We start from the raw sequence: 27,201 nt of genomic DNA, 5'->3' as shown, positions 1-27,201 counted from the left end.
TACACAGAAGAACTACACACAAAAAAAGATCTTAATGACCCAGATTAACACGATGGTGTGAACTCACCTAGAGCCAGACATCCTGGAATGTGAATTCAAGTGGGCCTTAGAAAGCATTACTAAGAACAAAGCTAGTGGAGGTGATGGAATTCCAGTTGAGCTATTTCAAATCCTGAAAGATGATGCTGTGAAAGTGCTGCACTCAATATGCCAGCGAATTTGGAAAACTCAGCAGTAGCCACAGGACTGGAAAAGGTCAGTTTTCATTCCAATCCCAAAGAAAGGCAATGCCAAGGAATGCTCAAACTACCACACAATTGCACTCATCTCACACACTAGCAAAGTAATGCCCAAAATTCTCCAAGCCAGGCTTCAGCAATACGTAAACTGTGAACTTCCAGATGTTCAAGCTGGATTTAGAAAAGGCAGAGAAACCAGAGGTCAAGTTGCCAACATCCGTTGGATCATCGAAAAAGCAAGAGAGTTCCAGAAAAACATCTATTTCTGCTTTATTGACTATGCCAAAGCCTTTGACTGTGTGGATCACAATAAACTGTGGAAAATTCTTAAAGAGATGGGAATACCAGACCACCTGACCTGCCTCCTGAGAAATCTGTATGCAGGTCAAAAAACAACAGTTAGAATTGGAAATGGAACAACAGACTGGTTCCAAACTGAAAGGAGTATGTCAAGGCTGTATATTGTCACCCTACTTATCTAACTTACATGCAGAGTACATCATGATAAACACTGGGCTGGATGAAGGACAAGCTGGAATCAAGATTGCTTGGAGAAATATCAATAACCTCAGATATGCAGATGACACCACCCTTATGGCAGAAAGTAAAGAAGAACTAAAGAGCCTCTTGATGAAAGTGAAAGAGGAGAGTGGAAAAAGTTAGCTTAAAGCTCAACAGTCAAAATTAACTAAGATCATGGCATCTGGTTCCATCACTTCATGGCAAATAGATGGGGAAACAATGGAAACAGTGACAGACTTTATTTTCTGTTTCCAAAATCACTGCAGATGGTAACTGCAGCCATGAAATTAAAAGATGCTTGCTCCTTGGGAGAAAAGCAATGATCAACCTAGACAGCATATTAAAAAGCAGAGACATTTCTTTCCCAACAAAGGCCCATCTAGTCAAAGCTATGGTTTTTCCAGTGGTCATGTATGGATGTGAGAGTTGGACTATAAAGAAAGCTGAGCACCAAAGAGTAGATGCTTTTGAACTGTGGTCCTGGATAAGACTCTTGAGCATCTCTTGGACTGCAAGGAAATCAAACCACTCAATCCTAAAGGCAATCAGTCCTGAATATTCATTGGAAGGTCTGATGCTGAAGCTGAAGCTCCAGTACTTTGGTTGCCTGATTCAAGCAACTGACCCATTGGAAAAGACCCTGTTGGGAAAGATTGAAGGCGGGAGGAGAAGGGAATGACAGAGGATGAGATGCTTGGATGGCATCACCGACTCGATGAACATGAGTTTGAGCAAGCTCTGAGATTGGTGATGGACAGGGAAGCCTGGAGTGCTACAGTACATGGGGTTGCAAAGAGTCAGACATGACTGAGTGACTGAACTAAATAAAGATATTTTGGGTGTCTTTTAAAAAAGAAAGTCTTATCTTTCAGAAATTCACAGATGACATGAAATGACATCTTCCATTTTCTTCAAAATAATCCAAAATTGGGGGTTAGGTGTGGATAGAGTTTGAAATAAAATTTCCCATGTATTGAATATTATAAAAACTGCTATGATGATTAAGGGCTTCAATATAATGCTTTCTCTGCTTTTGTATATATTAGGAAATAGTCGTAATATATTTTTAAATGTAATATATCAGAATTTTGAGAAAAAAAAAAGGAGGGGAAAGTCCCATTCCAAATGGGAAAATACTCAGAATGTGTCTGCAAACTGGTTTCTGGGCACCCAAAGATCAAAAGGCCACCATCAAGAAGTGTGAAGAGGCTGATGCTTTCTACTTGCAGGCTAATAATTTAGCCCATCAATGTTTCATGGATATAGCAGCAATGAGACTTCTATTTCAGAAACAAAAGACTTGAGTGCTCACAGAAATATCAGCTCACAGAGTATCAGTGTTTATGATAAATTGGGCTAGTCCCTCAAGCTCAGTTCTCAGAATGAGATGCAAAGGTGGACTTATGACCAGCTTTATTGCACTACAGAAGAGGAGCCCTGATGTTAGAAAAGTGAATATTTTATATTGGACAGTAAATATGCCTGCCCCTGCTATTAAGAGAGACACTATAATCTAAAATTGTAAGCAATTGTGCCCTTTAGTTCAGAGAAGACATTATTTTGTTCTAAGAATTTTTTAAAATGAAAAGTTTGGAAAGGTAGCCCAGAACAAAGGCAGTCAGTGCCTCTGCTTGTAAGACATGCATGAATGTGGGAGCCTCATGGAGAATTGTTTCCTGGCAGTGACAGCCTTGAGAAGGCACTATTGTGAAGAAGAGGATGAGGCTTGGAAGAAGGAAGCATTCTGGGGAGTCTAGTGGTGAAAGGATATAAGAAAAGGCTGTGGAATTCAACCCGATAAAAACAAAACCAGAAGATACATCAACTTTGACAACATAAACTAGCAAAAAAACCCCCAAAAGTATTTGTCTTATCAGCATCCTCTTGAGCTAAGAAACCTAGTAAGAAATTCTCAGCGTCTATATATAGACAACTGCTATTCCCAGTCCATGAAATGATTATAAAATGGAGAGTTGACAACCACTAAAAACTACAAGAAGGAAAACAGAAAGTAAGAATCAAAAGATTTTAGCTGATTAAAATATTCTCTAAAAAGCCAAACATGAAGTTCAGGAAAACTGTAATAAAACAGCTATCCCAAAAAGCATTAAACATCTCTAAATAAGCATTTTTAGATATAAAATGGATCTTAAATCATGAATTCAAGAAAACCCAGAATAGAAGTGAGCAAAATAACAGTGTAAGGTGAGATATGACCAAATTCAGGAAAAAAAATTGGAAAAAAAAAAGATAAAAATTATCTCATAGGTAAAGGCCAAATTACATGGTATCCAAGGAGGGATAGATCTGACTACAAGTCTCATAAGAGATTTTGAGTAGAGAGACAAAAATATAATGAAATAAGTAGTATCCAAAAGAAAGTGCTTGATATAGAACAGTGAAAAAAAAATTCAGTACATATTTGATTTTTCTGAACAAGAAAAATAAAACAATGAAATAAAACTAGCATTTAAAGTATAATGAAAGTAAAAAAAAAATGAAGTCTTAATCTTATTGTTGAAAGGTTCCTCCCGCCACCATATACCTTCAAAATTACAAGATAGAGTCTAGTAAGACTATTCAGTTTTTAAGAATCAGTGCTCTGGGGGAAAAAGGAAATACCAAGAAACTAGTTTCTTGACTGAAACAAAGAAGAAAGACAAAAATGACACAGCATTTAAAAAACAATAAGGAAAATATGAGTAAAGAATCTTATATCCAACTAAGCCTTTTTACATGTATCAAAACTAAAGGAAAATTTGGCAAAAGGACTGCTGATGAATATTAAAATAGTAGATCTAAGAATATACTCAAGACTAAAACAAAAGTGAGAACAAGTGTGGAAAAGTATTATCTAAATATGGGTTCTGACAAAATAAAAGTAATTTTAAAAGTTATAGGAGAAGGAAAAAAGTAAAAATTAGAATAAGTTCATTGCTGCATAGACTATAGATAGGAGTCAAAGAGTATCATTTAAATCTAACAAACCAGGGAGGAGAAACCTAACTAAGGGGGGAAAGAGATCAAGGGAATAAGCAAAGAAGACAGTTCAAGTGGGGAAAGAAACACAGTAAATCTAAAGTTAATATTAAATAATAAGACAGAACTGACAACAAACATACTGATCATATCGACAAATGTAAATGGGTTTAACTCAGCTGTTTCATGAACAAGATATTGATCATGGCTTACAAAGCAAAACCCATCTCTGTGCTGAGTAGAAAAGACACTCCAAAACCAAATGATCCTGAGAGGGTCACAGTAAGGGTTTGGGCTAAGAGACAAATAAAAACAACAATAGGAGTGCTGGGGTTGATTTCAGCAAGGTAGAATTCAGGTGCTAATCATTAAGGGAGACAAGTTAATACTTTGTGAAGTTAACTGGATATAAATACACTTGATGACATACCAAGTCTCTGGCCATTGAACTGAAAATGTCAGAAAACATTAAGCCTCAGTATCTAAACACAAAGTCTCACTTATGAAATTATTCTCAAAATTGATCTTGACTTGCTCTGTTTCAGTAATGGGCAGATATTCCATCAGGTATATAGCACATATGAATTTCACTTTTTTTCTTAAATCCCTGTTAAAATACCAAGAAACAAACTCTTTAAACCGTCATTAATCCACAAGAACACAGAGAATTGGGAGAGAAGACAACTTAGATAAATTTTTTTTCAATCAGTTTTTGGAAAAAGAAAAGCAGAAGTTGTAACTGAACGACTGGAGTAGAGGAAGTTAAAACCCACGTCTTTAGACAGAGACGCTGCCAAGAAGTGAGACCAATTTGCTGCCATAGAATGAATCTCTGAGAAGCTGAGCATTTGAAAGGAGTGAAAAAGTGTTGAAACAAGGGAACTGATTTGCTCTCTGATTTTGGAGCATTTGAATCGCTGAGGTCTGTTTTCAGAAGAACCTGGGCAGCCAGGCAACTATCTTAATACCCACACATGGCCAGAGGCTGATTCTTTTGGGAAGATGAAACCCAAAGTCTCTGGATTCAGGGACAAGAGGCACAGAAGAAGTCTGGGGTGGGGGCGAAGGGTTGCATGAAAATCTACATAGTAAATAAACTGTAAATAGTCTGAGAGCTGTTCCCTCCCTTTTGCTCTAAATAGTACAGCCATTTGTATATCTCAAGATTGGTAGTTGGAAAAACCCTTACTAGAAAAACTGAACAGCCAGAAAAGACCAATGATTAGAAATTCTGAGGTAGTAAAGGAGGTTCTAGGAAAAAGACTGTATGGTTGGCCCTTTGGCCAACAATCCAGATTGGAGATTGGAGAAGGAAATGGCAACCCACTCCAGTGTTCTTGCCTGGAGAATCCCAGGGACGGGGGAGCCTGGTGGGCTGCCGTCTCTGGGGTCGCACAGAGTCGGACACGACTGAAGTGACTTAGCAGCAGCCAGATTGGAGAGAAGGACAGGGAACTCAAGAAGTGAGGATGTTATCTGATGGCGTTGACTGTAGAGCAAAAGCCTACTACGGGTAGGTTTTCTCTGTGAGAAGGGCTTCTAGAAAGACGACCAACTGCAGTGGCAGAGCAACTTTAACTTAAGTAAGGGATAGTATTCTTAGGAAAGACATTCTGACTGCACTGAATTACTTGGCTCAACAGTGAATAATATCTGGAGCAATAATAACAGTGTAGAAAAATTACTCTATTTCTGGAGGGAAAGTGTTATTTTGCTTGGGTGCATATCAAAAGTTTTAAGTTTTTCTGTACTTTCACTCAATATTCCACTTTTAGAAATTTACCCTAAGAATATAAAAGCAAATGTGTACAAAGATTTAAATATAAGCCTGTCTGTTGCAGCGCTGTTCCTAATAGTAAAAAATTAAATACAACCGGAATGTCTCATACAGGAAATCAGTTAAATCAGTAGTGATATGGCTTAATAATTGGATACTGTAGAGATGAATATTTACTCAGGAAGATATAACTACTTAAAATTTTTCATAAGCAACTTTTTGTCTATAGTCTCATTTTTATGGAAAAAGGATAAAAAAAGAAGTAGAGAGAGATCTGGAAACTTCAATTAGTAGACATTTCGAGAGTTAGTACTAAACTTGAATTTTCTTTTCTTTCTTTTCATCTGTATTTGCAAACACTAAAGCCGTCTTCATAATTGCAGTGACTGTTAAATTTGACACACACAGAAAGAACTGACTTATAGCTCATGTTTTAATGTTATAATTAGAAAATAGAAACTATTTTCAAAAAGAAAGAGAGAGACAAGAAGAATAAGAGGATGGCATGGCAGCAGGTTAATTTCTAATAATCAGAGAAATTTTCTGCTTAGCAGAGGAGTAATCTTTCAGGCTAAATTAATCTCTACTCAGTCATTCAATAAATATTTGAGGGCATTTATCACATTTACTCACTATGTTCAGCTCTTTTCCTATAAAGAGCAATTAACCTTTAGGCAGGTAAGACAGAAGCTATTGGAAATAACCAAGAATCATACGCTGAAGTTAATATTTCCGTGTAGTTTGTAATCTACTTTAAATTTAGATATGCGTGAAAGGACTATCTAAGCTGCATAAAATACTAAGTAGTATAAATCTGATTATGAATAAGGGCACCCCAAGAGTGTCATATTCAAATATTGATAACAAGGACAGTGTAGAGTGGGAAACTCATCTAAGTTTTGTTGCTATTATTTACATTTCCTTTCTGTTTATATTCTAAAATAAAGTGTACAGAGTAAAATAAAAAATTTTTAAAAGACAAATCAGCCAAATGATTGGAGTCTTACATTGTATTTCACTTTAATATTTTATGCAATAATTGAAAACACTGAGCTAGTAATATAAGGAATATAATGGAACTTACATGGTTAGAACAATATAAATAATTGAGTTTGGAAAGCAGATATCTCCAGCTTAGAAATATATCCTAGATATAAAATGGAAAATTGATTCTCTACTGCAGTTGCCTTGGAAAGTGAGGTGATGCAACTTAAGTAATTACAATCCTTCCTTAACAAAGCAATGTATTCAGAATATAAAGTGAGCACAGCATTTCAATATAAAAATTAGCAAATGACATAAATGACTAAGAGCAGGGAAAAAACATTTTATTTCAAACAAATTCTGAACATAACTTCCCTACTTTCTAAAGTAAACTTAGGTTTGAACAGAGATGTACATAGTATTTGAAATATTAATAGAAGCCTACCAGCAATGAAAAAACCCAATTCACTAAGGGTATTAAACTTAATGGACAGAGGAACCTGGTGGGTTCCAGTCCCTGGGATTGCAAAGAGTGGGACACGACTGAATGAGTTTCATTTCATTAAACTTAAAATTTCACTTATATGAAGGAATAAAAGAGAAAGACCCAAACCAAAACCAAATCGAATTTTCCAAACTCAAGTCTCTTCATTTTTCTGTGTTCTTTCCTCACTTAGTGTTTTGATATAACTTCCTGTCAGGGCAGCATAAAGAGAGTTGTCAATTCATTACTTCTAAATTGCCCTGAAAACTGGAATTTTGCTAACGCGTATCTTCCATTCTGTTGCTTGCCTTTGAACTGCGTCAAATTCAAGCCACAAAAACTAAATGTACTGCCTTAGAAGGGTCCATGTATTTAATAACCACATCGGAGGACAAGCCATTAGCTTAAACTCTGAAGCCTTCTGCAAAAAAAGGCAACTCTTAAGAGTTGCCACACACAGAAAGTACAGTCTTGTAACTCATTCAGCTGGCTGTATGTTTTTTGTGGCCTGACAGGGGCCTAGTTAGACCTCCAAGAGAGCTCTGTGCCTCCACAATGAATACCAAAAATGTTTCCACTGAGGTAAATTCTGGCAGATTCAATCTCCAGAGACAAAATTTCATGCTGAGAGGTAGTATCAGTTCTTCCTAGATAACTGGCAAGTAGCTCCTTTGGAGAATTCTAACTTGCTATTTTTTCCAACACTATTTCCCCAAACACCTCCTAGCATATAGTAGGAACTTTAGGAATGATTGTTGCATTCAATCAAAGAAAAGGTTATATAGGCATAAAGTATTAAAAACATTCAGAACAAAAGATATATTGTGGATGTCTTCTTGGGCATTTTGTTTAAGCTAGGCCTTAGTAAATGGAAAGTCTATGTTCATCCCATGGGTGCTGTTTGCATGGGAAAAAAAAAACCTTTTCCGAAATGTGCTTAATGGAGTCTGGCTGAGAACACAAGTTTTCTAAAAACCCCCTGTCTTAGGTCTCCGTGAATGTATCCATCCAATAAAAGTTAATTTTATGCAATATATTACACATAAACACATGTTCAAGATGCTACTTTCTTATTTTGGAAAGAGAAGAGATTTAATTAGACTGTTGTCTAGAAGCCCAATGTAACTTTGATGTTTATTAGTTTGAAGAACCATAATTTCTGAAAAACGGACAGATTTGTCTCATGAATTTTAATACTGAAACTATTTAAATTAAACCATGACTAAGAGTTAGCAAAATTTATGAGAAAAAAATAGATGGTGATCTGTGAGGTTCAGTGAGTCTTTAAAATACTTATTCAGCACTTCAAAATTAATTTCTCTTTTATCTGATGAACCAATTTGAATGGATAGAAAATATGTCTGTCTGAGCAAGTAGATGATACCATTAACTTCTCTCTTCACCATGTGGATAGCAACTCTATAACTGGGCTTTTATTCTGCCCTTCCAGAACAGTTTAATTTAGAGTCAGGTAAGAAGTAGGTTAAAAACAGAGGCCAAAAGAATTGTAAAAATGCTGATAATATCATAAAAATGATCGTGTTAGCTCTTGCTTACCACATAGTCTTGCTCCAACCAAAATGTCTGCCTATCACCCCATAAACGTCCCTATGCTACTCTTCCCTGTATAAGCAAAAAATCAAGCTTTTTAAGGACCTTTAATAGTCAGCAGCTGTTTGGCTGCCAAATACTACATCTGGAGGCAAGTGTACTATTCATGTGGCAAAAAAAGCCTATTGTTTAGTTTTCTTTAAGCCCACCAGTGTTTTACATAAAGACATTTAAATGCTTCGAACATGGGGAAAGACACAGGAGGTCCTTAACCAGCATATTGTTCAAAAGCAGTATATTGTTCCCAGAAGACAATGAAAAACATAGATTGTGGTCGACCATGTTCAATATATAGGATGAACGAGTGCTAACGTAAATGGGTTTGATGCCAGTTAAAGGGCGTACGTCATGGGAATTTAACATTCATTTTACTCTACTGAGATTACCTCTACTTGAGTCTATAATGAATCATAATAGTTTTTCTTGCTAGGTAATAATTATAATTTCTGAATACATTATTTTAAAAAATACTTACATTTCTTAAAATGAACATTAGAACAAGGGGTAAAAAAATCTGCTTTAGAAAAATTCAAACAGGAGCTGGTCTTGTAAGAGAACATCAAAGCCAGGATGACCCCAGGATCATCATACGTTGAGTGGGATTTTTTTTTTTTTTGATGTGGACCATTTCTTTCCAAGTTTTTATTGAATTTGTTACAGTATTGTTTCTGATTTATGTTTTAGTTTTTCGGCCTAGAGGCATGTGGGACCTTAGTTCTCTGACCAGGGATCAAACCTGTACTCCTTGCATTGGAAGATGAAATCTTAACCACTGGACCATCAGGGAAGTCCCCGGGTTGCTTTTTAAATAATGTGACTTGAGGTTCTATTAACAGGAAATATAAAAACCATAAAATATTAATTTACTGATAGTGTCTCACTGGGATCAAAGTTGTTTCCTCTGCTCCTTTACTTTAAAAAGAAGTTTGGTGTGACAACTAGTCATACTAGTGTATCACCTTCATGAGGTGGCAAATTTTACCCTTGCAGAACCTAAAATGGTTCAAGTAGAAAGGGGTTGGTTTAGGAGAGAAGTAGGGGAAGATGACCGGCACTCACTATTCAGTTCCCACTCTGTGGTCTCTCACAGCTCTCCTTTCTTCCTGTCTCTCTCAACATCCCCTGAGATGAAGGCATGGGCTGCAGCCTTCATCCACCTATCCTTCTTCTGGACCCCAAGTCATATACACTAAAAACATTAACCTGAAAACCATCTCCTGAGCATTTTAAATTACTGTCAAAAGACCTATGTCTCTCATTCTCTTAGAAAATCAAAAATTTTACTACTGTAGAAAAAACTATGTTAACTACTAAATTCTGAGTAATTTTCATCATAGGTAAATGGAGAGAATCTAAACATTAATTTGGGTTGCTGAGGAGAGGAAGCAATAGAATGGGACTCAGGAGCTTACAGTCTTTATAATTGTCCACATAGAAAAAAATGGTGTGTGTGTGGGAGAGGGAGAGAGGGGATCCCCAAAAAGGAGATCCCTACCTTTTTGCATCATGGTTATACAGAAGGAAAAGCTTCGTAGGGTATATAAAGATACATAGGGTATACGTATCTTCAAAACACAGAAACAATAGATTTGTCTGCCTTCCTTCCTTTTTTCCTCTCTTCTTTTTTCCTTTCCTTTCTTCCACTCGTTTCATTTTAAACTGGTAAAATTTGCCAAATATTGACCTTTGCTACCAAAGGAGAATGGGGTATCATCTTTCCTAGAAATCATTCAATGTCATATTTTGTCTTCTACACTTCTATAATATCTACAGTATCTTAGAGGTTGTCAATAAAATCAGTTAATATTCAAACTACTCCTGTGAAGTGAATTCCTATTTTACTTACACATTTTATAACAATTTATATGAAATTGATCAACGCTGATTGTAGACCTACTGCTAAAGTGGGTTATATGCCAATTTCTTTTCCTTGAGGTAGATAAAATCTTATTCAGAAGACAAGACTTATACATACAGCACAAATTATAGAATAATAAAGAGTAGTACATAGTAAAATGTTTGTTGTATAATTAAAGACTAAAATGCTTGTTATTGATACTGAATACAACTGGTAGAGAGGAATGGGAGAAATCAGCATTTCTACATATATTCAAACTTCTGGTCATCCCACCCCCGCCCCCCTCCCCCACTTCCCCGCCGCCAATTTCAGACACTGTGACCAGATTAGCTGATTGTGAACCCTTGTTCAGAAATCCTAATGGCTTCCCTTGTGCACAGTCGTGATTTTCACAGTGGAAGTACACATGAGCTTCTTTTAATGAAAAAATTTCATGATCTAAGAATCCTGAGACTATGTCTCCAGATGCATAGCTTATGAGAATCCAAGTTTGAGTACTCCTGAGTTGAGAACCTGAGGGTAATTATTTCTTTAAATTACCCTTCACTTGAAAGAAGTTGTCTTCATAGCCAGAGAAACATTGGCCTGTATAATTAACCCTCAGCTATTTAGTCTCTCAGTCAAGACATAGTTTGTATTCCATACTGGATGTGGAAGTCAAGCTGAACTACTCATTGGTCCAATACAAGTCCTCAATTTACCTACATGACTTTTTTGTATACTTTGTGCCTTTAGCCTGGAATATTCTTTCATTTTTCTCTTTTTCCATCTATCCCCCTATTTTTTTTTTTTTTTGCCAGAAATTAAGTCAAATAAATCCTCCACACACATCTTGATGCTCATTAATAGGATTCTTACCTTCCTCTCATATCTCAAGACAGATTATCTGTGCCTCTTTTTTATGAGACAAAACATTCAACATACATTATACTTAGGGGTGTGTGTGTATGCATGGTTTTTTACTTCTAAACTGCAAACAGCTAGAGGAAAAGGACTGGATCCAATTCACCATCTAGAAGTGATTGGCACAACATCTTGTGCCAAATAAGAAGTCGAAGAAATAACTTCGATGTCAATGAATAGAGTGAAGCTTGATAAAAGCCAGAAACGATCATAGAATATAGCAAGTGACTGAAAAAGGAGTTTTTTGATAAGGGGCTTAATAAATTTCTCACCCTATACCTGAGCTAAGGATTTAATAACTCAGGAGAGAAGATATAGCTACTCTTCATCTTATTAATGAAATAGGTTGCTTCCTAGAAGAAAATGTGTGCTCTTCAAGAGAAATTATCTTAAGATCCAAACTTGTCAAGGGAAATTTACCAAACATGTTAAAAAATATCAAATCTGTTCAAATACTCCATGTTGTTATACACAATGTCAGCTTTCTTATCAACTCAAGAGTTGATACCTGTATCTGGATATCTGTATCCAGATAAGTTCCAGGGCTTCCTTGGTAGCTCAGATGGTAAAGAATCCGCCTGCAATGCAGGAGACCCAAGTTCAATACCTGGGTTGGGAAAATCCCCTGGAGAAGGGGATGGCAACCCACTCCAGTGTTCTTGCTTGGGAAATTCCATGGACAGAGGAGCCTGGCAGTCGAAAGTCCATGGGGGTCGCGAAGAGTTGGACATGATAGTGATTAACACCAGATAAGTTCTCATCTACTCTTAGTAGACTCAAACCTTTTGTCTGAAAGCTGAAGTCCTCCAATTAGAATATTTCTACTACAGGCATACATTCTGTAAATAAAGTGTCTGCAATTACCTTTCAGAATCTTCTGACTGATTGGCGAACATGACCAGTTTCTCTTCGTGTTTCTTGTTTTTATTTAAGAGTTGTCCACATAGAATCTAACAAAAAAAAAAAAAAAAAAAAAAAGGACTTGAGACTTGGCCATATCTCATGGGAAGATAAATATATCCATCAGTGGAGGAGAAACCACCTATTAAACACATATTTCCCCCAAAGCCATGTTTTTATTCTAATGTCTTGTTTTCAGCACTGCCAGTTATGAGAAGACAGACTGTGAACTTGCCTTCTGTCTAGTTTCCATCAGAGGTAAAATACTGGGTGTAAACACGAGGACCTGGTCTTTCAGTTAAGGAAGAATCCCTTGACAGGGAGAAATTGTCCAGGAGCAAGTGAAGAAAGCTGGACATTCCAATGCACGAGTCATAAACTGTTCATGTTGTCAGACTGACATGTTTGTAGTTCAATTAGCCACAGTCTATGAATGAGTTTTCCAGGAGAGCCTAATGACCCAATGACACCAAGAGCTTTCTTCTCAGAACCACATTCATTCCAACTTTTTCTCCCATAGGAGTTAGTGATTATTTCCATGATTTTTAGGGTACAAAGAACTAGTAACGTGATTATTAAAAAAAAGTAGGAAATTTAGAGATGTATGTAAGACACCAAGTTTTTTCCATTTTCCACTTTTTTTCTTATTTAATATTAATTGTAACTTAAGCACCAAACTGTGGCCAAACATTATACAGACATCATAGTCCCTTGTGGGGATAAAAGTAGATTCTTGAGACTGAAGCACTGGAAGACTTGTGTATGTTTTAAAAGCCAATTCCTGCAGGCACTTAACACATTTGAAATGCATCTGGAAACCACTAATTGCTGTGATCCCATTAGAAATGTTAGGCAGTTCAGGTCTGCGGGAAATGTGAAGCCCCTTTGTTTGAGTTTTATGAGTTTCTATTTAAGTGTAACAACAGCCCGAAAAAAAAAAAGTTTGTTTGTTAAAATGCTCCAAGAAGGATTTGTTTTAGGTATTGGCAAGCTGTCTTTACATAGTGTGGGAGGGTGGCTTTGAATTTTGTTTTGTTTTCAGCTTGTGACAGCTATTTAAAAGTCATCCATTACCACCACGGTTGGACACGACTGAAGCGACTTAGGAGCAGCAGCCAGTTACTGGATGAAAGCAAATGCCTTTAAGGACTGCTGTAGGAATCAGGCCACCAACTAGTAGAGCTATCTTTTATCTATATAAAATTGCAAAATTGCCCCATTTCTTCATGTGGCATTTTGGAAATACCGTACAATTCTGCAAATGCTTGAAAAGGCATGCAAGGGATATGCTACCTGACAAAGCATGACTTGCAATAAGGGTGCACTCTGAAATTTCCGGAAGATGAGGTTTTTAAAAGTTAATTTGTTAATAAATTACAATTGAACTGAGGTTTAAAAAATATCCTCAATTGTTTCATTATTCCTAAAATTACTTTTTAAAAAATGTTAATTTTCCAGCAGACCTGAAATGGCACATGGAATCCGAGTTTCAGAGAATCATAGAATTTGAGACATTGGAGAATACTGAGAATTATGACACCATCATTTTTACAGAGGAAACAGAAGCTCAAAGAGGACAAATGATTTGGCTAATTAATGACTGACCTAGGATTAGATGCTAAACCATTCAACCCCTAGTCCATGAATTTTTATTGCTGTCGCACAAGTGAACACTATACAGGTATAAGTCACATGTAATTTAAGTTTGAAATAGGTGAGATCTAGTGTTAATGTTAAAATATTTAAAAAGTAATATATAAATGAAACCTCATTAAAAAAACATTTCTTAGGCAAGGACATTGCTTTATTTGAATTCTGGTGCCGTCTATGGGGTCGCACAGAGTCGGACACAACTGAAGCAACTTAGCAGCAGCAGCAGCAGCAGCAGTAAAAAAAGAAAACCCCAAAACAGCCTGTGGAGAGGCAATTTCCAGACTTAAAAATGTTATAGTTTAAAACTCACAGATAATACCTCCAAGGCACTAGAAACAGATGAAATAGATAGTCTCAAATGTGTAATTTACTGAACACTGTATTTTCTTCTAAAGAGCCTTTTCATAGGCTGAAATTTTACACTTCTTATGCTTCTACCCAGGAAGTCAAAATATCAAAGAGTGATAATCAGAAAAGTCACTATTATAGGAATAATCATAATTTCTAATAATTTATCCACTTCTCCCATGGCGGGTATTTTTCCATTGGAACAAAAACAGGCAATCAGAGAAAGACACTCAGCAATTAAACGGATTCTCTTTCAAGTGGAAACAAATTAACCAAGTCAACCCTGAAGACACAGGGTCTTTCTCAGTATCAAGGCCTCACTTTTTTTCAGTTGTAGAGAAAATGAACCACTTGAGAAGTCTCATAAGACTTAGCAAACATGTGTGTGCCTCTCTGCACTTTACTAATTACAAGTTACAGTGGCATTAAACCATAAAATAAGGAATTCTACTGAAGTTCTTGCTCCTTTAATTTTTTACAAAATCAGCCTGGGAGACCATGGACTTCCTGGATTTGAACTGGCTAATGTGGAGACATGAGAACAGGCAGGAACAAGGCATCTGTTACATGGAACTAGGAGACACAGTCTTCAGAACTCCCTATTCTAGAGCAGCACACCTCATCCTTCTGCAGCTCAACTGAGGTTCATTCATTCCTTGTAAAATGTGTAACTCAAACTTTTTGCTTTGCTAAACATGTTCAATATTTGAGGCAGATCCTAATTGGGATAACTAAATCAGACACAGAGCATGGTGAGCTTTCATTAAAGAGAACTGTACCTATCAAATAGTGAAAAGATAAAGAAAAGATAGGATACCTCTTAACCTTGGTCTTGGCCCACTCAATGTGAATTTCTCAGATAGCTTGTCCTGAACTACTTAAAACATAAGCCAGTCAAGTTTACACTGTTGATTTTGATGTCTGCTTGCTATACTCTTATTTCTGTTAACTTTCAGGTAGAAATTAACAGTTCTTTCCTTTCTTTCATACTGTGACATTTGTCTCTACCCTGCAGGGACATCTGAGAAGCCATAGTTTCTCCCAGATATGTTGACATATGTGGTCCATGAGACACAGAACCTTACACTATCATTCTTGATGAGAAGTGTAACCATAACATGACTGCTCCCTGCAAACAAAGCTACTGTGCGTTAAATACTAAGACCTCTCTTCTGAAATTGCTTCTAGAATCCATGGCACATTCTTTTGGAAATGTTTGGAAAAGGCCTAAATTATTTTGGCCTTTAAAAGTTTGGTAAATAAGGTGAAGACAGTAAAGCTAAGTAATATCAGTGGTCTAAATATATTAGTTTGTAAACTTTATATTTAGTGAAAAATATTAGTTTGTAAACTTTTTTTTTTTAACTTTTAAAATTTTACAAACTTTTGGTTTTTTTTTGCATCTACAGGAGCAGAGTATAGCATAGTGATTAAGAGCAGACTCGGAAACAAGACTGCCCAAATGCAATCCTTTCCCCTCTGATGACTGTTGACTGAGGTGTTACAACCTTTGTATGTCTCTGTTTGCTCTTGGGTAAGGTGGGGATAATAGTATCTGCCTCATTAGGGCTGTAATGAGGCTAAAATATGTTGATCCATGTAATATTTATACAGTAGTGCCTCGTGTGTAGCTAGCACACTATACTTGTTGATGGGTATCATTGTAATGGAGTCTTAGGATGAAGGAGGCAAATAATGGTGATCATTTCACCCCCTTGACTCATGGTGGGTGAAAGGATCTCATATTGGGAGAGCTTGGGGTATGGGGATCGGTATAGATGATATCTTCTAAGGTTCATTTTGACTCTAAGCTTCTCTCTTCTAAGATTCCAAGTAAATAGGTATTTGCTTTCAAAGAATTCATCATCTGGTTGAGAAAATAGGATGCTAAGTCTTAGAGGCCCAAATCTAGGTGTTTCTTATTTTCATATAACCAGGATCCTACCTGGTACTTATATCACAGTGAGGATCAAATATTTTAACAGTAGAATTAAGAAGGACACCTAATTGTATAAAAGATGTGTGAAATGTGAAAATGTGAGAGAGATGTGAAAATAAAAAATGACTGATATTGACAAGTAAAAGTTTGAGGATAATAGGTTTTACTATGGCCAACAGCAGTTGCTCAGATATTTTTGGTGGATTTATTTTTACCATTTGCATGAAAGAAATTTGAAAACAAAATAACTTAAATTTTTACTTAAAGTTGTTTTATACTTTTGATTTCCTGAGGGAAAATTAGTATAAGCCATGTGTAATTTCTGGAAACCAAAAGATTTACAATTAAAGACCACGGAAGTTAGAGTACCTAACTGGTTTACAGCATCCTCTCGGCTAAAACCAAAAACATTTGTTTACATAATTTGGTTAATTTTTTTTCCCCCTCTTCTCTTCCCCTACCAGTTTTTCCTCTTTTCAAGGAGTTTCTTACTGCTCAAGAAACAGCTGTTGCTTTCTGTTTAACTAAACCGAAAGATGTCTTGGATTCTTGGATGGATTTCAGTACCTCAGTGAAGATCATAAACTGATTGTTTAAGCAGAAGTTTACAGAATTCACAGTTCCAAAATAACCCAACTTTAGAGGATAAACTTACTTTTGGAAGTAAACCAAGTTTTATGAATGTTTTGCCATTTGTGGTGACAGCTTTTAATACACTTGGCTTTTTAAAGTCGGGTTCAAGGACTAGGGTGTGAGCATTACCAGTCATAGTCAACAATGCAGAAACGGGTTTTACAGATCTTGAAAATATCACATTAAAAAATTGCCAAAGAATTCTTCTACCACTGTATAAGTTTGTTTTGTTGATCAAGACTATGCTATAGCATTGAAATGTGTCAAAATAAATGTGCAATTAAAGGCATGAAAGTTTTACTTAAAACAGAACCTGAAGCTGGCAAGTGATTTTTATCAACATAAAATGCTCTGCCCTCTGGGGTATATAATTTAGAACTCATAATTCTTACCCAGAAAATCTGTTTCATTCCAGAGGCCACTTTAACTAAATTAAAAATTAAATGTTAACCAGGTTCAAATACATTTAGGATGAAATGTCCTAGGCAAGTACTAAACCATCATGAAAATTATTATCCTTATAGCTATGAGATAAATAATATTTTATAAGACAGTATGCTGAAAAACATACATATACATATATACACTCATACTTTCATATTTTAAATCAGTTATATTGATTTTAAAAGAAATGATATATTTTAGTCTAATATACATAAATGCTTTCTCATCATCACAAAAGAGACTTTACAGGTACTCAGCGGATCAAAAACTTGGTTAAAACTGAGACTCATGAAGAATAATACATTAATACCATATTCATTCATTGTCACTTAAGATACACAAGTGTGCATGAGTTGCCAAGCCTTCTTTTCTCAGAAGGGGTCTACTGATGGTATTTCACATAGACAGTCAGGCCCACAACAAACCCTCCGTGAATTCTAGTTTTAGTTTCTTTACAAGGGAACTAGAATTGTAAGCCATTTCAATGCTGTCTGAAAATAGAATGCTTTTAGAACTTTATGATCTTTTTCCAATCTTTTAAATTTGCCTCACCCACATTTAATTTAAATTTGGCAAGTTACCTTCATTGGATGTTTCCAAGGTACTCAAATTAGCTTGCACTGAGCAATTCTTTTATCTTTTTTGTACTCATGAATCATCAGCTTATATACATTTTATTTAAATTATGTAATTACAAAAAAAAATTTAAACTGGTCATACATTGCTTGGGGGAACAAATAAGACCTACTCTTGGTAAATGTGCCGCTCAACTTTTAGAGGCAGAAATAAGTGAATGTCCTTAGCTATGAGCATGCAGTATGCCTTGAGTGCCAGTCTACATTTTTAGAGAGAGAATAGACAGCATGGTTAGTCCATGCTGAGCTGGTTAAGTAGAATCTGGGAAAAGAGCAATGGTTTCAGTCAGGAGTGGGAAAATGCCTGCAGGGTCAGGAAGCTAAGATAAATTGATGGCATTAGGTGGCGGAAGGGCCTGTGGAGAACAAGCAAATAAATGTCCTGCCTAAAGGCTTTAAAATTCATTAACACACACACACACACAAACACACACACAAAAGCAAAGTGAACAAACAAAAACAATGCTCTTAAAAAATATTTCTATTGACTTTCCACAACTATTAGATCTATTTTTCATAGCCGTTTATAATTTTCAAAGCACCAGTTTATTTGTTCCCAATATGCAGATAATCATGCATACTTTTTTAGATACTTGCAATTATTAGTAAGAAAGAAACATGAGAAAAACACTAGATTAGAAAGTAGAATTTGTAGGAACTTTTATTATTTTTTTCTGGCCCCAATTCCTAAGTTAACTAGATGTAAAATTTTAAGCATTTTAATTATTTTGTCTAGATTTCAGCCCTCTTCTGCAGAATCAGGGCCCAATTGGATTACCTTTAATGTCCCTTGACTTCTAAAATTCTGTGATAATCACTGCCAAATACGCGCTGCCAGCACTGAGGACGACGACCAGAATCACTGCTGGGTGAGCCTCTGCAGTGGGAAGTGGACACGGGGCTGCTCTTCTGTGCGTGTGTGCTCAGTCACTCAGTCGTGTTCAACTCTTTGTGACCCTGTGGATTGTAGCCTGCCAGGCTCCTCTGTCCTTGGGATTTCCCAGGCAAGAATACTGGAGTGGGTTGCTATTTCCTGCTCCAGGGCATCTTCCCAGCCCAGGGACTGAGCCTGTGTCTCTTTTGTCTCCTGCATCGACAGGTAGATTCTTTACCACTGCAGCACCTTGGAAGCCAGTCTTCTGTGTTTGGTTCTCCTTAAAATAGAATTAAGTGACTTGTACAAAACTCAAGAACAAATTGGGAAAAGAAGGGGCCAAATAAACTTCTGTTTATGCTTACTATTCTATTACATTTGCTGGTAAGAAATTATTTCAAGTATTTTATAGCTTCTTACCAAATGCTTGCAAACCACTGATGATATTTCACCTGGACCACTAAAGTTGCATCCTAACTAGTTTGCTTCATCCCAGTTTTGGCTCCCTTCAGTCTGCTCTTTAAATTGTAGACCTAGTGATCTTTCCAAAATACATATTTGAGCTTGTCATCTCCCTTCTCTCTACCCCTAAAATAAACCACCTTCATGGCTTTCCATTACAGTGACTAAAGTCCTTATCATCACTGAAAGGCTCTGCTTGTCTCAAACTGGTCACTATTGGATGTAGGAAGAGATGGTTCTTTCTTGTGGGGCAAATCTCCTGGTTTTGCAAGATGCTTGACATCACCGGCACCCAGTCATGATAACTGAAAATGCTCCCCTCTCCCCTATTGACCCAGAAGCACCTTCCAACCAGTTTTCTTATCACCCACTAGACTTTTTGTCAGTTCCCTGAAGGTGCCGTTCTCCCTTCTGCTGTAAACTTTGAAGCTGCTGTTGCTTCCTTTTGGATGGCTCTTCCCCTCAAAGTAAATCTTTCCTGACTTCTATTGCACAGGTTCCTTTAGCATGATTCTTACAGCTGTATGCATCTCTCCTTTGGAGCATTTATCATAATTTTAATTTCACTATTTTGATGTATGATTGAGTATCTGTTTAAGGCCATTCTTCTCCACTAGACTGTAAATTCTCTATTTTTTCATGTGTTTTGCGTACCTTGAATTCCCAGTGTCTGGTACAGTGCCTGTAATATGCTAAATGCACCACACTATTGAATGAATTGAAGAATATTAATTATGCCAGCAATTAGCTGTACATGGAACTGTAACATTTTTAATACAAAATATTGAATAAGATTTCCTAATACTACCTTGCGCGTGTGTGTGTGTGTCAGTCACTCAGTCGTGTCCGACTCTGTGACCCCATGGATTGTAGCCCACCAGGCTCCTCTGTCCAAGGGATTCTCCAGGCAAGAGTACAACCTTAGTTTAGTCTAAATCACTCTTGAAACCTTTTTCTGTTCAAGTTTTACCCCCAGAGCTCCCTATTAAAACCATTTTATATTGAAAAAGGGATTCCCTTAGCCTGGAAAAGGGTCTATAAAGCATACCAGGTGTTTAAAAGAACAACCTAAATTTATAAGCAAACAGCTAATATTTCACTGAAATATTTCACAAAATTTCTATAAATTATAAATAAATAAGACATATGCTCAAGGCTTTTAAAGAATACAATAATGCCATTCAAAAAAAATAAGCATTTGTTCTAGGTTTTCATTCATTTACTTTCTCTGGTGAGAAAGATTCCTAAACAAGTATTTAAGGCCCTTTGATTGTAGATGCGGAAGAAATTGGAAGAGAGGAAAATTACACTTTACTCTCATTTACAGTAATGATGAGGGAAGTTAAAAATAAGAAAGAGATTTTGGGGTACCCATTGTTTGGCTAAACCAAAAAAAAAAACTTAAAAGAAGGGCCGTGTTTTTTTTTTTTTCCACTTCATATTTCTGAGAAAGGTGCCAAATTAGGGGACTTTTATCATCTATTTCCTTCTAAGAAGCCTTTTTTGCTTTATGGTAGTAAAGTAAAATTCTTCACAACCACAGATTCTCTATTGTTCAAGAACTTCAGGGCACCTACACTACTTCTATATGAAAAACTAACATTTGAGGACTGAAATTGGAAAAGTTCTTGAATCAGAAGTCAAGAGACCAAGATTACGTCACCAAGGCTGTCACTAAACTTGCTCATCCCTGGATAAGTTGGTCCCTCAAGTTTCAAGAGATTGGATATCACAATAGTGAAAGTGAAAGTGAAGTCGCTCAGTCGTGTCCAACTCTGTGAGATCCCATGGACTGTAGCCTACCAGGCTTCTCAGTCCATGGGATTTTCCAGGCAAGGGTACTGGAGTGGGTTGCCATTTCCTTCTCCAGGATATCACGATGGCTCAGAGCTTTTCCAACACTTAGGTGCTGTGAAGTTGGTCGTCCTAAAATGACATATATTGCAGTATCACTTGTGACACATAAATCTTATATGCTTGCTGAAATGTGACCAATGGCCAATTCTTACCCTATAGAGAGGAATGCATTGTCCATAGAATGACCCTTTATTCTACAGTAGGACAAAGATGTGCTTACTCTGGACCTTTATCCAATTCTGTCTAAGGAATTATTCTCAAACTTCAGATTTCTGTTGAAGAACTTCACTGAGGTCCCCTAATTTATAAATTCACCTTTCTTAACACGTATATTCTTTACCATCTGCTACTGCTACTGCTAAGTCACTTCAGTCGTGTCCGACTCTGTGCAACCCCATAGACAGCAGCCCACCAGGCTACCCTGTCCCTGGGATTTTCCAGGCAAGAACACTGGAGTGGGTTGCCATTTCCTTCTCCAATGTGTGAAAGTGAAAAGTGAAAGTGAAGTCGCTTAGTTGTGTCCGACTCTTAGCGACCCCATGGACTGTAGCCTACCAGGCTCCTCTGTCCATGGGATTTTCCAGGCAAGAGTACTGGAGTGGGGTGCCATTGCCTTCTCCATTACCATCTGAGCCTATTACAAAAAATATTAGATTAAGTAAATGTCAAAAGATGTGAGTTCCAGTCTATCTCTAACACTCAACAAACTTTGTGACTCTTGGCAAATTAAACTCTCTGACCCCCAGTATCCTCATTTGTGAAGTAACAGTAATACTTCCTATCCTCAAACGGAAAAACATAAAGGTTAGCCAAGAGGTTACTCTTGAAAGCATTGCTAGCTTGCCTCCACTACAAGATTTGCCCTGACTTGTCTGGTGAATAGTAAGTTCTAAATAAATACTGTAGAATTTAAATATGCTTTAACATTCAAAACTCACTAGAAAACTGGAGAAAAAGTGATTCTAACTGGACATGAATGTTTTATGTACGTTATTATTTATTTATGTTTTGTTGATAATCATGAAAGTAGGAGATTAATGATGTATTGTTTTATGGCAATATGCACCAAATTTTTAGCAATAGAAGCCATATCAGTGACTATACTTTCAAAAGAATAATAATAACATGTTATTATCATTATTATTAATATCAAGGAATTGTGATAAATCTAAATATCTATGACTACATATAAATTACATTGGAATTTTAAAGTCCAGGTAATTAGCACCAGATTAACAAACGTATATATAAAGAACTAAGCTATCTCAATATGACTCAAATGAAAATAAATTACTGTTTAACAAAAATACATGTATAATAAAAATTAATAATTACTAAGCTCAGTTCTGAGATTTTAATAAATACTTTCTGATTTAATAAGAAGTTGAGATGAAACCTGACCCCTGGACAGATGATTTTAAATAGAGAGAGAATCTATCCTTTCATCTTCACTATGAAATTCAAGATCCTTTCAGACTAATTATACAGTCTCTGTTATAGCCTTATCTAATGTTAATATTTATGATTTTATTTTTTTGATATTCTTTCTTGTTTTTATATGCAACAGAATAATCTCTAATTAGAAATCTGTTATTTTTAACACACATTTAAGTAGGATTAAATTTGTCTACATGAAACATCTTAAGGTTAAGAATCTTCCTACTCATATTTTTCAATTATAAATCAAATTTGATTTTTTTGATACTCTTCCGATATTTTATGTTCCTCTCTACAAGAAAAATTCAAAAAGGGGAGCACATTTTCCTATAGTTTAGACTGAACAGTTTTTTTGTATGTTTTAATAAATACAGTTGTTTTGCCTTTTGTAGTTAAAAAAAAAAGTAAGCTTTCTTCCCAGAACACTTTTGAACACTTTTCTCCTAGTCAAGAGTTGGTTAAAAAGTGATAATGTATTCCTTAAAACTGAAGGAAAAATAGCAAATATGGCAAACTACTGAGAATCTACTGATATACCTTGTAAGCATATAATCCGTCATCTGGACATAACTATTTATGAATGTTTATTCACATCAAAAGGAAACATTTCACCATCTTTGTAATTTAAGATATATTTTAAAACTGTGAAAAAAGTAATTTACTTTCTAAAGTGTTTTATGAATTACTCTACTTAATATGTTTCTTCTTGAAGAATTTAGTGCATCAGATTAGCAAAAGCATAGAACAATTACCCTTAGCCACCCCATGGACTGCAGCCTACCAGGCTCCTCCATCCATGGGATTTTCCAGACAAGAGTACTGGAGTGGGGTGCCATCGCCTTCTCCATAACTTTAAATACTTACATAATAATCTACTAACTGTGGACTAACTGCCGCACTCTGACTCTTTATCTGTCACCCAAGGTTTTTTACATTCTTAAATCAATTAAGGGATCCATTTGTTGGAACTGTGCTTTGCAGTCACTAGAATAATTTGCACTCATATGTTGTTTTTATTTTAAAACCTGGGAATGCTTCATGTTTTAGTGTTTTCAAATAAAATTGATTTTTTACTCATTCTCTGGGCAATTTCAGTAGAAAGACATTTTAAAAATTCTGTCCTCTTTCTTAAAGACTTGAGGACATATGTGGGTAAAATATGTTATTTTATTTTAAATCCTTCTTCTTTCATGAAAACAAAATTTGAAATATCTAAACTGTCACAACTCCAAACAGATGGCAGAACAACTGTGACTAACAGGTTTTCCTCTGAGATTTCTTCATTATCTAATCTTAATGAGGAAGCAATGTTTACAAATGGATAGCTAAAGCACTTAAAACATGAAAAAGCAATTTTTTAAAGCTAACAGTTAAAATAAGGCCTCAGGCTTTATCCTTGGCAGGAAGTATTCAGTTGACAAAGAACTTAGTAAGCATCTTCATCCCCTCCTCCCTCTACCCCCTTACTATGTAGGTAAAGACACTTAACCCCAGTGGAAGAAGGTGGTCAAGGCGTCTGTCACGACCTTGACTGATGAGGCACCTAGGATGGTGCCTGTCTCTTCATTGTTCCTCGGGTCCCTCTGACGTCTGTCTTTTGGGTTCCTTTAGCAGAAGGAATTGAGTTTAATACTAAATTTCCTATGTTTAAGAGATACTATTTCTTTCCCATTCATGCCTCATTTATCTCATTAAAATTGGGAAACTATTCAGTGGCTAAAAATCTCAATGGAAAAATTATACAGGAAGCCAATGATGTATTAATTAAAATATAAATAGTGAAGAGGGAGGGAAACCAGCTGAGAAGGAGGCAGAGAGGAGAGAGAGACCAAAAGATGGGAAAGAATCAGAGAGAGATGTAAAGAAAGTGAAAAAGAAAGGAGAAAATGAGAAGATTTGTTTCTCTTCATTTTCTGGATTTTAGAAATGTATTACAATTCTTATTTAAGAAAAAAAAGTAGATTTCAAAATTTGAGAACATTTCTGAAAATAGCCTGTGTTATTTTACACAGGCTGATCCATTTTACACACACTGATCCATTTTACAAATACTTGCTTGTCACACATAATGTTAAGATCCTGTGCAGACCTTCTGCTGTGCGAGCAAGTCCTTGGATGCTTTGCCATTTTAAAAAGGTCTTTCCGGGTTTCTGCAACACGGCATTGCCTGAGATTCCCAGGAATGAAGTCCCTTAGTATTTCACAGTAGAAAATTTTGTGACTAAACCAGACACCTAATATTGCTACATCAGTGAAAAAATCATCACTCTGTCCTAGTCATCTTGAGTACATTTGTTCACTGTTGGCTTTAAGAATGAATGTTCCTGGGATGTCAATCTGATTGCTGACATTAAAATTATACCTATGAAAGTCTGTTTTCCACTCTCCTTTGGAAAATTTGACTAAATAAATCAACCCAGTGACTTTATATTTAGAACTTTCTATGCTTCCCATCAACACGATGCTACATGAATCATACATGAAACGTATCATGAAGGCTCTCCACCACTGTGACACACGCTGCCTGGAGCCTTGCACTGATTACAGCATACTCAAGACTGCTGAACCCTGCAACATCACCTAAGAGGACAAACGTAGTACAACTATTCATGAATGCCTAAATTAGCTATTATTTAAAGATTTGTCAGAAATAGTAAATAGGATACCGTCACTTAGTTAAATGTGTCATTTCAGAAGCTTCTCTTATCTGACATGCCCCAAAGGACTAACGGGTGAACGCTGTAAAAATTTTGAAGGAGAACACCACACAATACTACATTTTATAAATCCTATCTCATTTCCCCTGGAATACACGAAACCAGATCTTAATTGCTAATATTACCAAACTCAAAAATCAATCATGCACACCAGCTTGATATGAAAGCTCTAGGCATTTTAAAAAGAAATTAAGTTACAGCAAACTCTGATAAGGAAGCGAAATGAAAGTACAGGCAGGAGGGTACGTTACTTACCTTGTTCTGTACTGAAAGTTCCTCTCAGATCTAGGGGAGTGTACTATAAGCTCTAATAGAGACGTGGAGAGGGTGTCTTTATGACAGCCTTTGAATCAAACAGCAACCAAGTGGTTTAAGTAGAAACATATATTTTGAAAGGTTAATCCACCCATACACAGGGAAACTCCTGTTTTAAGAAAGTCGCTCTGCTGCCAACAGGCTATTAATACTCACCTCCCAGATACAAACACAACCTACAGATAAAAGATTCACAACCTATGTGAAAATACCACAGAGGATTCCCTCTGAGTCGCTATGTTGTAATGGAAACACAAGAAAACAATATACCTCTTCAGGCACTTGGGGTACTACAGGAAATCCACCTGCCCACTTAATGGAAAAGTTATATCAGCTTAATAGGGCCACAACACATAAACATCAATGTAGAATTAGTATAATTTACTGTAAGAACCACATAGGTCACGCACTCATTTCTAGGAATGTTCCTCTGTTTCATCTTCCTATTTCTTTCCCTGAGAGAGCTAGCACCCAGGTTAACACTTAAATACTTGTTCTTTAAAGTAATTTAGAAATAAGCCCACTCCCTTTAAAAAAAAAAAAAAGAGTTGCTGAGTGTTTTCTTACAGGAGAAATTGTATTTATGGCCTCTGTGTTGCTTTACTAGCATTACAGGATAGGAATTATGTATATTTTTTTCATCATACAAGAAAATACTTAATATAATTATTAGCAGTGGCAAACCTCTCCAAAGTAATAAAAAGTTTGTATGAGTTCAGAAATGAAATCATTGTGGATAAAATACCCAACAGGTATCATTAGTGGTTATTTATATCATTTGATTATATTGATGTATTAATTTATCTGGTAGTCATGGTGAGAGTAAGTAACAGCCAATAGCATGTGGGCAACACACTGGAGAAGTCAGATTATATCAGAGTTTGACTGTTGGTATATTTCAGCTTTTATCACAACAGGCATTATACTTCAGAAAAACAGATTGACATCATGAGAAGATCCCACTTTTATAATTCCACTTCTACAAACACACTTTAGAAAGTCAATGAATTTCAAAGAGGACTTTGACTTTTTTTAATGACAAAAATGTTAAAAATATCAATTTTGAGTGGCAAAATCATGACTGTTTCTTGTATTTTTTTTCTTTTTTCCCCCTGTATTTTCAAAAATTTTTAGAAGAAAAAATCTATACGGCAATGTAGATTGCATATACCATCAACTTACAAAATCTAAACAGAAACTAAGAAGTATGCAATCTGTCTTTAATCTGAGTTACTAAAGTAAACATATTTGATATGAAAATACCAATATTGTTATTTTAAGATCTCCTAAAGTCTTTATAACATGTCTTCTAAAAGGTCTTTCGAATTAACACAAAATTACATTTACCCAGTCAGTTTCTTTCCATGTGAGAAAAATAATTAGTATTTCACAAGAGTATGCCATTTTAGTGTAATTGCAAAAGAGCAAGGAGACATTTATCAGGTGACAGCAATAAGGTGGAAAGTCAAGTTATTCTTATAGACTGGAAGTTTTAGATCTGATGCTTTCATTTTCTGAAATTTCTTTTAAAACTACAGAGTGCTATACAAATGCACACACAATTGCTGCTATTAATTGCCAACCTAGATAGTATATTGAAAAGCAGAGACATTACTTTGCCAACAAAGGT

The 27,201-nt window shown here is 36.0% G+C and overlaps 1 protein-coding gene across 8 annotated transcripts in view; it reads right to left on the bottom strand.

Moving 5' to 3' along the window:
* TNIP3 (TNFAIP3 interacting protein 3) overlaps positions 1–25,718 on the bottom strand; it is a 113,891-nt gene extending 88,173 nt beyond the window's left edge. For 3 of the 8 annotated variants that reach the window (XM_044946267.1, XM_044946265.1, XM_044946268.1), the window contains exons 1-2: positions 25,512–25,715; positions 12,222–12,307 (exon numbers count right to left, since the gene is read on the bottom strand). In XM_044946267.1, the coding sequence (XP_044802202.1) occupies positions 12,222–12,253 (32 nt within the window). In that variant the 5' untranslated portion in view covers positions 12,254–12,307; positions 25,512–25,715. Of the gene's footprint in view, positions 1–12,221; positions 12,308–18,687; positions 19,058–25,511 lie in introns of those variants that run through there. The other 5 variants (XM_044946270.1, XM_044946262.1, XM_044946266.1 and 2 more) reach the window with 5 other exon arrangements.
* Between the last annotated feature and the right edge of the window lie 1,483 nt (positions 25,719–27,201).

Source organism: Bubalus bubalis, chromosome 7 (genome assembly GCF_019923935.1).
Source record: "Bubalus bubalis isolate 160015118507 breed Murrah chromosome 7, NDDB_SH_1, whole genome shotgun sequence".
Classification (NCBI taxonomy): Eukaryota; Metazoa; Chordata; class Mammalia; order Artiodactyla; family Bovidae; genus Bubalus; species Bubalus bubalis.
The sequence above is the reverse complement of the archived record's forward strand: the minus strand, read 5'-3'. Positions and strand labels throughout refer to the sequence as shown.